Source organism: Alnus glutinosa, chromosome 1 (genome assembly GCF_958979055.1).
Source record: "Alnus glutinosa chromosome 1, dhAlnGlut1.1, whole genome shotgun sequence".
In the NCBI taxonomy this organism is placed as follows: Eukaryota; Viridiplantae; Streptophyta; class Magnoliopsida; order Fagales; family Betulaceae; genus Alnus; species Alnus glutinosa.
In genome coordinates this window covers 47,788,387-47,801,576 of record NC_084886.1, presented here as the reverse complement: position 1 = coordinate 47,801,576, position 13,190 = coordinate 47,788,387, and the positions used below count along the sequence as shown (strand labels likewise).

At 34.4% G+C, this 13,190-nt stretch overlaps 1 protein-coding gene across 1 annotated transcript; it reads left to right on the top strand.

The window, feature by feature from the left end:
- The first annotated feature begins 2,779 nt into the window (after positions 1–2,779).
- On the top strand, positions 2,780–3,776 carry LOC133883120 (glycine-rich protein 2-like). Its single transcript, XM_062287255.1, has one exon. It carries the CDS (start codon positions 2,928–2,930, stop codon positions 3,468–3,470), a length of 543 nt encoding a protein of 180 aa, XP_062143239.1. The 5' UTR covers positions 2,780–2,927; the 3' UTR covers positions 3,471–3,776.
- Positions 3,777–13,190: the final 9,414 nt, after the last annotated feature.

Sequence of the window (13,190 nt, the reverse complement as noted above, 5' to 3'; positions counted from 1 at the left end):
ATATAATGTTCTACAACATACACATGGACTTCAGCACACGAGGCAAATCAGACTATAAGAGTCAATAGGTATATGTTTGATGATACTTGCACAAAGATTGTGCAATAGATTGGTTCAAGAAAGATTTCAACATTATAGTGAGACTATACACAGACATTTGCATAAAGTTATAAAAGCACTTAACCTAATGGCAATGGATCTCATCAAACCTTCTGACTCTACATTCAGTGAAGTTCCAAAAAAAAATATGGCATCGTCAATTGTATTGGCCACATTTTAAGGTATTTATTTTAGTTGTTCATTAGTATTACTCAATTTAAGCTTACCCTTTGTTAAAGTAATTTAGTAAGTATATAAATTTAACGAAATTTGTATTTTAGGATTGCATTGGTGCCATTGATGGAACACATGTCACAACTGTTGTTAGAGAGAATAAGAAAATTCCATACATTGGAAGAAAGGGAACAGTAACTCAAAATGTTATGGCGGCATGCGATTTTGATTTACTATTCACATTTATTATAGCAAGATGGGAATGTGCAACACATGATATACGTATTTTTTTAGATGCTATTCGTTGTCCATCTGCCAACTTTCTGAAACCACCACCAAGTATAGTACTTTTCTTTTCTTATTTATTATGAATACATATCTTATAGATGATTATTATTATTATCATTTGTAGAAAAATATTATTTGGTTGATGCTGGATACCTCTTAATGAAATGATACTTGACACCTTACAAGGAGGAGAAATATCACATTCCAGATTTTCGACGAGCTGGTCGAGGAAATGGGATAGAAGAGAGGTTTAACTATGTTCACTCATCACTTAGAAGTGCAATCGAGCGAACTTTTGGTGTGTGGAAGAATAGGTGGCGAATTTGAAGGCAAATGTCATCTTATGATATTAAAGACCAAATGCTCATTGTAGTTGCCTCCGCAGTACTTCATAATTTTATTAGAATACATGATAGGAAGGGTAAGGAATTTAAGTGGAATAAAAGTATTTTCGATGACCTAGAGAGCAATGATGATGAAATAAGGAGTACCAGTCAGGAAAACATTGGCAATATACATGATGAGGAGATGATAGTAGTTCATGACAACATAGCTCGGTCTATTTGTGGGCTGTAAACAATACTTTAATATTTATGTTTTAGGCTAATTTTTAATGTACTTTAAGTTTTTCTTGTTCTTATCAACTACTAGTTTAAATTGTTGGTGAATTATATAAAAGTTAAATTTGTTAGACATTATTTGTTTAATTTGATGGTTCATTATTATATTTTCTATTCTATATCTATTTGGAATCTTTATGTCAAGAAAATGCATATATATATTCATTTTTCGTTTAGATTGGTAAAAGGATCTCCTGAATATATTCTGTAACGTATTTCTATGCATTTTTTTTTTTGTTATATATATTGTAAAATGATATTTTGTGATAGTTTGTATAATTAATAAGTTATACTTTGGTTTGCAAGAGGGGTTGCAATGGATGCTTAAATAATGTTAGTTATTTTACTGTTATAAATAAATGTCATTGTTGGTAATTTGTTTATGAAATCGAACTTTTATATTAATGTTATCCAAACACTCAAATGACACAAAAAAAAAAAAACACTTTTTAATCAATATTACCAAACGCTAAGTGCAATTTTAAAAATTATTTTTTTTATAAACTGCGTTTTGAAATCGCAATTTCAAATAGACCCTAAATTAGTTAGCAATCTTTTACCTCGTTTGGTCTGACAAATAGTAAACCTTCAAAATCTTGAGAAGGAAGAAAAAGACGAAAAACGAGTGGGCTTAGGCCGTCTGCCATGACAACAAACAAAGAACAAAACCGTGGGCTTCCACAAAATATTGTTTCGTGAGTTTCCAAAGTGTTCAAATGAGTAAAGGGCCCAATGATGACTGAAATCACTTGAAAACATGGAGCTGCTTTAAGCCTCACCCAGCACTCAGCAGGACTGCAGGAGTGTTAGGATGTTTAATGGACCATGAAGAGCTCACGTGACTTTTAAAATTATTATTAATTTTAAAATAAATTATTTTTAAATTTTGATTTATTAATAATTTTGTTCAAAAAGTGGCTCAGTCATCTATTTTTTTTTTTTTTTAAAGTTTTATTAGTTTTTATTTATTAATTAATTTTTAGAGTTTTTTTATTTTTTATATTGTGCCAAGTGTCAACTCTTATTGGTCGACACGTGACGGACCGTTATATATTCGACGAAAAAATAAACGGAGATGCCAATTTTGTCTTTTCTCAAAACTTACGTACCATTTATGAAGAAAAATGAAACTGAGATACTAAAAAATAGAGTTTTTAAACCACAAATATCAAAAAAGTATTTAATCATTTGGAAAATAAAATGATTTGTGGGGTAAATATCATGAAAAAAAATGAGGTGCAAAGATTTTACATCGATAGAAATATCGTGCTTTAAGTGATTTTTAAAATTATTTACTTCAAAAAAAAATTATTTAAAACATACAATATGAACCGATATAAAATATATGAAAAATAAAAATAAAGACAAAGAAGTGGTCAAAACTCACTTATCCAAAAGAAAGCAAACACGTGGCCTTGGTGCCGACCTCTTGTGCAAAGTGTATGATGTGGCAAGAAGATGCCCGAGTGGATAAGAAAGTGTGTACCTTTGTACCATAGATACGATCCAACAGTCAAGTAGCTAGCCCACTTTCGACCGTCCGATCCCTACCCATCGGGTCCCACCCGATAAATGCTATTCCTTTTGGGTCTTTCACGCCACCAAAGAGTTGAGAGTTGAGAACTTTAGAGCAAGCAGAACGCAAAGTCTGGCACACTCTCACATTTCCTCGATGGCCAACCGGTGCTAACAGAAGCTTCTAGAAATATAAGAGACTTCTTCTAGAAGATTCTAGATCATTTACCAATGGCCGAGACCAAGCGATCCACAGGTACGGTGAAGTGGTTCAGTTCGCAGAAGGGGTTCGGGTTCATAGCCCCGGAACAGGGTGATGAGGATCTCTTCGTCCACCAGACCTCTATCCGCTCCGACGGGTTCCGGACCCTGTTGGAGGGTCAGCCCGTGGAGTTCTCCGTCGACTACGGCGAGGACGGGCGCGCCAAGGCCGTCGATGTTGCCGACATCGGCAGATCTCATCGCCCGGGGTTTGGAGGGAGGGGCAGAGGTGGTAGTTTTGGCAGATATGGTGGTGGTGGTGTCAGTGGTTATGGAAGGGGTGGTGGGCAGAGAGGCGGAAGGAGTGGTGGAGGCTATGGTGGTGGTGTTGAGTGTTACAATTGTGGGCGAGTTGGTCATTTGGCTAGGGACTGTTATCGACAAGGTAGTGGCGGCGGTGGTGGGAATCGGAGATACGGCGGTGGTGGCCGTGGATACGGTAGTGGTGGTGGTGGAGCGTGTTTCAATTGTGGGGAGGAAGGACATTTTGCGAGGGATTGCCATAACGTATAGGATTTTGTGAATGTGAATCTGGGTGTTCCTCAGTAAATTGGGCTGTTAGATTTTTGTGGGTTTGTTAAAATATTCATTTTTTTTGGGGGTGCTTGGAATCTGAAGATTGTTCTTGGGTGTCGCCGATTGTTGCTCGTTGTTGGGTTATTGGGATAAGCTTGTTTAGCAAGGTTTGATAAATGTGATTAATTGTTCTCATAAGATATAATTTTTTCTTCTTCTTCTTCTTCCCTTGTTGGTTTTTCATTGTTTCATAACCTTTACATGTTGTTCATTATGGGATTACTGAAAAGGTATTTTTGTTGATTCTTGTGTTTACCATTTGTTTTTGGTGTTTTGGGCCATTTCAGTCGTTGCGCTGTTTTCTTTTTCATTGATGTTATCATCAATGTTGAACAGCCATTGTTGGTCCTTGTAGATTTTTTGTTTTTGTACCTTCGGATAAACTTGGGTATTGACATATCGCTCCAATTTTTTTTTGAAAGAGATGGTGTGAACTGTTTTGGACTTCTCTCAATTTTTCTGGTTTTGTATGTGGATAGAATGATGGTACTTTGCAATCTCTTTATCTTGAAAAAAGACTGTGGATGTTGTTTTTTCTAGTGCATCGATCGATGTATGTTATCTAACCTTCAAAAGTTCACGTCCAAGTGGTCCAACCACAATGACTTGTATATGTGTCTAATGGAGCTTCCCAATTGTCATCTCATAAACCTTATCCAAAAGATTGCATTCCACTAAAACGTCTTATAGCACTAACAACAGATGCTTTATAAGTGGTTATTCTTCTTAAAATAAAAAAAAAATGTGAAAAAAGTTATCAAAAATCATACCACAACAGTTACCTTAGTCACCCTTGGATTCCACTAAAACGTGTTAGAATACTAACAGTAGATGCTTTAGAAGTGGTTATTCTTCTCAAAATAAAAAAAATGTGAAAAAAGTTATCAAAAACCATACCACAACAGTTACCTTAGTCACCCTTGGATAGCATTGTAGCTTCCAAACAGAATATTATAATAAAAAAAAAAACCATCTCTCTCTCTCCTACTCCTCTCTCCTTCCCCCGTCCTCCATCGTCTTCACCTCAATTTCACCTTCCTCACCGGCTCACCCCTTCTCAATCCTCACAAACCTATTTTCCGACCACGTTTCCACAGCTCAAACTCAATCAAAATCCGAAATTTCTTCAATCCCGGCAAAGCCCCAAGCCCCAGAATCACCTCCCCACGTCGATGTCCGGAATCAAATCCATCAACCCGTCGTAGAGGCCGAGGATCTTGAACAGATTCTTGGGGGATCACTGGCTTATGCTTATTGCTTCGGCGAAGTTAAAGAGCTGGATCACCGGGCCCTTCGTCATCTATTGCTCATCGTCGTGGAGACGTGGTCGTCGGATCTTCGCAGCTCATCTTCGTCATCTATTGCTCCTTCGTGAAATTGCGTTTTCATCTGGGCTTTCTTGTTCATTTTTTTTTCTTTCTTTTTGATTTTCTCGGGAAAAGTCTGGTCTTTCAAAAAAATTGGGAACACTATTGTTTGTTTGGGGTGGGGAACAATTGCCGACGATTCGGGAATGGATGGATTGACTTCGTCCATAGGGTAGAAAGCGATGAGATTGGCTTGAGAGCATCGCCGGTGAGATTAATGGGTGACGAGAAACAGGGCATTTATTTTTGCGGAGGATAAATAAATCCTCAAGAGGAAACCGTGGAATTTGTAAACCAATGGAAACTGGATCCGCCATTACACTGTGAATTTCCCACTTGGGTTTCTTCGCCTTGACCAGAATTATTGACATTAGGCTCCGGTGACTGGACTGTGCTTTTAACGATCGGCTCACGACACATGGGGTAGTTGCCAGTTGGTGGCTTATGGTGCAGTTGGGTGGTGAGTTTTGAGAGAGAGAGCACGGAGAAGACAAGAGATGAGAGAAAGAAAAAAAATGAATAAAAAAATAAAAGTAAGAAAGAGAAAAAAAAAAAATAAGAGTAAAAAACAGTATTTATACTATTTAATTAGTATAGGAAAATATAAGAGAATCTATTGTGAAATGTTGTTTTATAGGGAATTAAATAGTGGTTTAGTTTCCTAAATTTTTCCTAAATTAGAGAAAATGGTTGGGTGTCTGTTGCTAATGCTCTTAGAACTTGGCCTTCATCTTTTGGGTTCTTTTTGTTTGTCATATTCAATCTTCGTTTTCATTGTCTCTGTTCCTGAATAATTTCTTGTCTTGTGAAAGTTCTATAATAAGTTGTTGAGAAGAGAAACAGAGTCATTTATTCAAACATTAAGAAAAGAGGAAAGCATTTCCTTGGTCAAGAATTAATATATATATATATATATATATATATATATATATATATATATATATATATATATATATATATATTCATGTAGAAAATCTATTTTTCAATGCTATTTTCTGAACTTGTATGCCATGTAGATTTTCCCCACTTGTATATAGTTGTAAAACGTACTTCCTTTGGTTTCCATTCCATTGAGTATTTCAAGGCGAATGTCTAGATATTCCTATTGTTTGCCGCTACGATTCGGCATAAAATTACGTTTTTAAAACAAATCGCAAAATTTATATTTTTTAGAATGCTTTTTAAAAAATCATCATTTCAAAATGTAAAAAGGTTTGTGATTAGGGATATGTTTTTTAAAAACATAGGATTTTAAAAGTCAAACCACGATTTTACTAAACACTTACGTTTGAGATCGTGATTTCTCAGACAAAAATTACGTTGAAAATAAATTGTTGAGAAATTGCACATTTTTAGAAATTTGTGATTCGAAAACGAAGAAAATCTGTTTTTTCAAATCGCAAGTATATGAGTGGGTTTTTTTTTTTTTTTTTTTAAAAAAAATAATAAATTTAAGACTAATTTATGATTTTAAAAGTCAAATTACGATTTTGTAAAATACTTAACTGCATTTTTTTTAAATCGCGTATTTTAAAATCGCAATTTCAAACAGCTATATGTTTTTAAAAATTATATTTTTAAATTATTATTTTTAACATACAAATTTTAAAATCATAAATTCAAACATACCTCCTATTGAAGTGGAATTTGGATCCTCTCCATTTCCAGGAGAGGGGGACAGCTAATATATCCCTGGGCCATTTCGTTCTCTAAGCGATAATGCGAGTGCGACTGACAGCATAACGGAATTGGGCAGTTGTGGGAAGGCCCAAAACCAACCCACAGGCCATATCCATATTTCTAATCCCATTGGGCAATGGGCATAGCCTAGCTTACAGTCTTGCAGATACACCATAGAAGCGATTTTGGGAGACCCTTTATCTTTTTCTTCCCAAAGATGAGTGCAAGCATGTCAGTGATAGGGATTCGGTGTTATTGCATCGGGTGCAATACTTTTTATCATGAGTGTATGAAACGGAGCAGTTATAACTATTTTTAAATCTCTAATTGCATAACCAAATAACTGTATTATAGGGTTTGCGAAAAGCGGTTAATAACCGTTGACCGCTTTCTCATATATATTTTAAAATATATTAAAACAAAAACGTGAGAGAGGCTGGCATCGTTTTGGTATTTAAAATACCAAAACGACACCGTTTGGTCATAAAAGAAGATTTTAATAAACATCTGAAGTTTCTAGGGTTTCATACTTAAGTTTCATTTCTCATTCAAAAATTATTAAAGTCAACTCAACTGTTTGCCACACCCAATGACTGTTGGGGCGACCGAACCATGTACACAACGGTTGGTGCGAAATTACACTGTCGAGTGTAAAGGGTGTAAACATTTAGACTTTAGACATGTCCTGAAGAACCAAATCATAATCAACTTTAGAAATAGCAGCCTTATATGCTTTTATATGCTTTGGAAGAAACTTCCATGGACCATGTGAGTTTTGACCAACAACCCCACTCCTTAAGGTCACCTTTTCTCTCTCCATCCCCTTGATTGGATCCATTGAGCCACTGGGGATATAAAAAGGGTGCATGTGAGTATTTGGGTGGCTTTTTGCGAGTTGGAGGCTCTTTTTCAGTCTTCATGAGGGTCATATCAAATCGCATATGATACTTGCTTTTCTAGGCCAGTTATCGAATATTGTCATTTGTCACTTCACAGCGTTGTGGTAAGGTCAAAGGTGGTTTGCTTAGTGATTTGGCAAAAACTGTGCATTGAGGTGTGTCCGCTAAGGATTTGGCAAATGAGAGAGAGAGAGAGAGAGAGAGAGAGAGAGAGAGAGAGATTTCAATAATTTCTTATGCGGTCCAATTTTTAAAAACTTCAAAGAAAAGATTGATATTTGTTACTGTGTTTTTATTTTTAGTTTGAAAAAGTATTTTTATGCGACTCCTCCTTTCTCTCCCACCTAAAAGCCTGCAACTTTCAATCCCAAAATCTCCCTCCTAATTATATCAAAGTTAACTTTGATGCACGCTCTTTTTAAGCTTTGGCAGCCATAAGTACTACCTGATCTTCTTATGGTCCATTTTATTTGCTTACAGTCACATGGCCCTGTTTGAAAATCTCTCACCCCTTTCTTCTATTTAAGAATTTTTTTTGACCGATTAAAAAATAAGATTAATGTGATATAAAGTTGAAATAATCTATATGAAAAAGTGAAAATAAAATAAAATAAAATTGTATTGTAGTGAGTTTTTTATTTAAAAAATAATAAAAAAGTGTTGATGTGATATAAAAAGTAGGAAAAAAAAAAAAAAAAAAAAAAAAAAAAAGAACATTTTGAAGTTGATATTTTTTTAGAAAAGTGAAAAAAAGGAAAAGAAAGGGAAAAGTGAATTTCAATCGGATTCATTGAGTTCTTCTTTAAGACCCAAATGAAGGTGAGGCTTTAATAGCCGGCCGGCCGGCAACTTCACTTAAAAGCTGCACTGAATTTTAACCGCCAACACTGTCTCCTTGAAGGAGATTATCTCATGCACGTTCATCGATCCTTGGTTTACAAAAGAGTAACTTAACTTTATATTGGAGAATTGCCCCTATTGTCTTTGATATCCTTGGTCTCGATCCTCGGCGCTCTTAACAGTTTGAACAACGACTACGATCAATAGAAGCACAATCAGTCGTACTCACAAAATTGCTTCTTGGGCCGCTTCCACCAGGTTTACTGCAACTTTCCATGATATGTTTCCTTTGCTAAATCTCCTTACGGAAAGTGGAAATAACCCTCCTTGATCGTTGTTTTTATAGCCTTTTGTTTGTTTGTTTGATTGTTTTTTTTTTTTTTTTTTTTTAATGGCTTCTTGTATTGAAGTGTTTTTCTTGTTTTAGTTTTTGTTGTGTTTGTACTTTCTCATTTATATATATAAAAAGAATAATGTTAGAAGCCATTTTGTTACGATGCACAACAATGATGAATAATATGAAATGAAAAAGAGAAAGTAAAAAAAAATTAAGATACAGATTTACGTGGTTCAGCAATGTACGTATGTCCACACGAGTGCCCACAACAAAAAAAGGGCATTTATGGACGATTTTTTCCTATACGGTTTCTAAAACTGTCTAGAAAACAAAATTTTTAAACGGTTTTTTTGAAACCGTCTGAAAAAAATTTATTATGGACGGTTTTCTTCAAAACTGTCTATAAATGTTATTTCCAGACGGTTTAGTTAAAACCGTTTGAAATTTTATGGATGGTTTTTACCAAACCGTCTGAATTTTTTGTTTCCCACGCCACGTCATCAATCCGCGTGATGCCCCTTTATTTCACCACATCCCTCCGATTTATTTCCCAACCAAATCAGAACCATCGATCTTTGTAATAATTAAAACATCGATCTCTCTCTCTCTGGCTCTCTCGTTCTTCTTCTTCCCCCAAAACTCTTCTCCCTAAAAACTCTCTTCTCCCCAAAACTCTCTTCTCTCTCTCGTCTCTCTGGTCCTTCTCATTATCTTTTGATATTATTTTGTTGTTTGCTTCTTTTTTTCTTTTTCTTTTTTTCCACAGGATGATCAACCCCCACCGGCCCGGTCGCACGACTCACCACCACCACACGGGGAGATCGGGCAACTCAGAGCAGCAGAGATCGAGATCGAGAGAGGGAGGAGATCCGGCGACGGAGGAGGCCTCATTTTTTATGATTTCTAGTCCTTTTTTTATGGTGATTTTTGCTCCCTTTTGGTCCTTTTTGTTAGTCGCCGGAGTTGGTGATTTTTGGTCCTTTTTGTCGGTGACTGAGATGAAGGGTTGAGGTTTCGCCAGGGAGTCGGATTTTAATTTTGGGTTGGATTTCATGAGGGGAGGAAGGGAAAGATTTCGCCGGCCTTTGAAGAAGTTTTCGGTGAGGGAGAAAAAAAAAATAAAAGAAGTTTCTAGCAAGGGTAGAAACAGAGCATGCCGGCGATGAAAAAAAAAAGAAGAAAAGTCTGGACAGTTTTGGCCAAACCATCTAGAATTCCGAACGGTTTTGCCAAAACCGTCTAGAAATTCATTTAGCGACATTATATCCTAGTGGTTTTAAACCGTCCAAAAAAAACCGTTTGGAATTGATTCCGGACAATTTTTCTGCATTTCTGAACGGACAGATATGAAAAACCCAAAAATACCCTATACCGTTGGCGTCACCATGCTCCGCCAACTAGCCATTATATTGGCACTCTCGTATTACTCTCTATGCCTAAGAGAATATGAATCATTTGATCTAACAAGCCACATCTTTATCTTACAATTATTTCGTAATATTAATGAGACACTCTCAATTAATCATTATTAAAAGAAAATATATAATAAAAAAAATAAATGATTGGTTGGGATGACTACATTAATATCGTCAAATACAAGGGCGGAGCCAGGAAATTCCTGGAGGGGGGGCCGAACTTATATATATATATATATATATATATATATATATATATATATATATATATATATAGTCTTTTTATATGTGCGTCCACTTGTAAAATAAAAGAAAACATGTTTTAAACTTAACTTATAATAGTTCTTATTAGCATTAACAAGCGAAAAAGTAACGGATAATTAACCAAATCAAACCCATCAAATTAGGAAAAAAAAATTACAATAATCAAAGTAAGTTAGTATCTATTAAAAATCTTAATCTAACCAAAATAGCAAACACAGAAAAATATAGACTACTTGACAAATAAATTAGGCACAGTTAACAAGGTCTAAGAAAAATGAGTACCTTTTAATGAATCAACGTTATTTTGAACTTGAGGAATTTCTTGAAAACGAACCAAAGACAATAATGTGTTAGCTGAATGATGCAAATCAATAAAAACAAATAATAAATTAGAAGAAGAAATGATGAACACAATTAAAAAAAAACAAAAAAGTTATATTCTAAATTGTCTTCTAAATTGATTACTTATTTTAAATACAAATATTAATTTAATAGAATAATTAAAAAAAAAAAAAGTCCAATCTAATTTGAATGAGTTTTTTTCATCTAAAATCAAAGTGTTGTCTTTTAATTAGTACTTCTGCTGAAAAAGACATACCTAGTTTCCTTCTTCTTCTTTTTTTTTTTTTTTTTTTTTTTTTTTTTTTTTTTGTCTTTATTTTGTAAACTTCTTGAGAATTCTATATAAAAAATTCTATTAATCAAAGACAAATATAACAAGACATATTTGGTTAATTGGTTATTTCCTCACATAATCATATTTGAGGAAGTCTTTCATTTCAATTTTCATTTTTCACCACCCTCAAATCTCATTTCTCTCCCCAATCAGCCACGGTCCCACACTCTTGCCCACTCCCAAGTCCCACCACACCCCCCATTCATTTCCATCTGTCATTTTCTAATCTCAAGAAAGAGTCAAGAGTCTTGTCTCCTTGAGATTCTGAATGGCAGATCAAGGAGACAATCTACTCAATTACATCTATTAAAAAAGAATAAAAAATCCACTCACTCAATTTCTCGAAGCTTCTATAATTGAGACTATTGCCTATTGAGTCAATTCTTTCTCCCACCCATATCTATAAAAAAATAAAAATTAAAAATTAAAAAAAAAAAAATCTTTCTCCCACCCACAGTCCCTCATCTTTTCATTTTTTATTTTTTTTTTTTAAAAAAGGAAGATAAAACTGCTCGGTGGTCCTCCTTATTTTTTGTTCTTATCTTTTTTTAAATATATTATTCTGACATCACATTACTTTACATCAATCTTACATCAAAACACATTGAGTGTGAGACCCAATTATATAACTCATGCATATGAGACCCACATGCATGGATCCTACACCCTATGTGTTTTGGTGTAGGATTGATGTAGGGTAATATAATGTAAAAAATCATATCTCTATCTTTTTATTTCTTTCTTCAACCTCACGCCTCCTCTCCCTCTGTCTGTGCTTCAATTCTCTCATGAATCATCATTGTCTGTTTGTCTTCCACCCATCTCAAATAAATCACATAATCAAACACAGACTACACAGTGAACACTCAGATTTTTCTTTTAGAAAAGTCCAAATTTCAAAGAAAAATCATATTAAAGATTTAGAGCATGCAGAAAAATAAGAACAAATAACTTACGGTGATGACTGTTTACTGCTGCTAGTGGTGCTTGAGCATGTGGATAGACGGCCGACAGTGGATGCACAACCATATATCAGTCTCTCAAACTCAGTTTTCTCGCTTCTCGATGTTTTCAAGCTCTGCGTTTTTTTTTTTCTTTTTTCCTGGGGTTGAATGTGAGATTGAGGGTTTGAGGGAAGTTTGAGAGGTATTGTAAAGTAAATTTTGTCTCCTTTTATTCCTTGTGCAGTGTGATTTTTTTTATTGATATTGGGTTGCCCTGTTGAAAAGGATCTGCTGTTATTTTTATTTATTTATTTTTTTTTCAATTTGCTGCGTCTAGTGATTTTTCTTATTCTTTTTTCTTTTTTAAGAAAAAGAAAAAATATTATAATAGTAGATAGTGGATTAACTTTTTTGGGGGGGCTTGAATTGTATTCTTGCTGGCGCATAGGTGCTATCCTTAAAAAAAAAAAATAATAAATAAAAAAAAAATTAAAAAAAAAATTGAAGGCTTTTAAATTTTTTGGAGGGGCATGGATCCAAGTAGTTTATACGTGCCTCCTGGTTAAATAATTGTGAGATTAAAATGTGGTATAAATTATTACTTTGAAAAATAAAATGTTTCTTATAGTCAATAAAGGTAAAAAGAAATAATTGTATTTTAATTTGAAGAGTGTTTCATATTACGAATGATTTGTTAATGTATTTGTCCTTGAAACAAAATGAAAAAAACAAAAGTTTTAGCAAATACGAGTCATATGACGAATTGTTTGTCATGCACGTACGTCCGCCAGTGACACCAAGACGATGTCAGGAAAACTCCAACCATGTGATGACACACAATAGCTTCACATCACACGGCTTGTGTCAGACCGTCGAAGTAACATTAGGACCCACACACGTGTGCCTCATCGAGACTGTTGATTAGCTCGACCTTAGCGAAGATATACTGATTCCTGTCTCAGAAGCTTACAACACGAATGAGTACAAAGACTTATGGTCTTGGAAAAGTCTGTCTCTCTGATCTCAACTCATCACCATGTTATCATATGTGCGTGTATTTTTATAAGATTAATGTTATTCGCTAGATTTTTATGTTATTGTCATACAATAGTATTAAAAATTAATTATTGAATTAATATTTATAAAAAATAAAAAATTTAATGAATAATTTTTACTGTCATGTCATTTCAGTTATATGACAGTCGTATAATAATCTATTAAATATCATTGCTCAT

Excerpts from the sequence above, each read along its gene's own strand:
- LOC133883120 (XM_062287255.1), top strand. The coding sequence starts at position 2,928 with ATGGCCGAGACCAAGCGATCCACAGGTACGGTGAAGTGGTTCAGTTCG.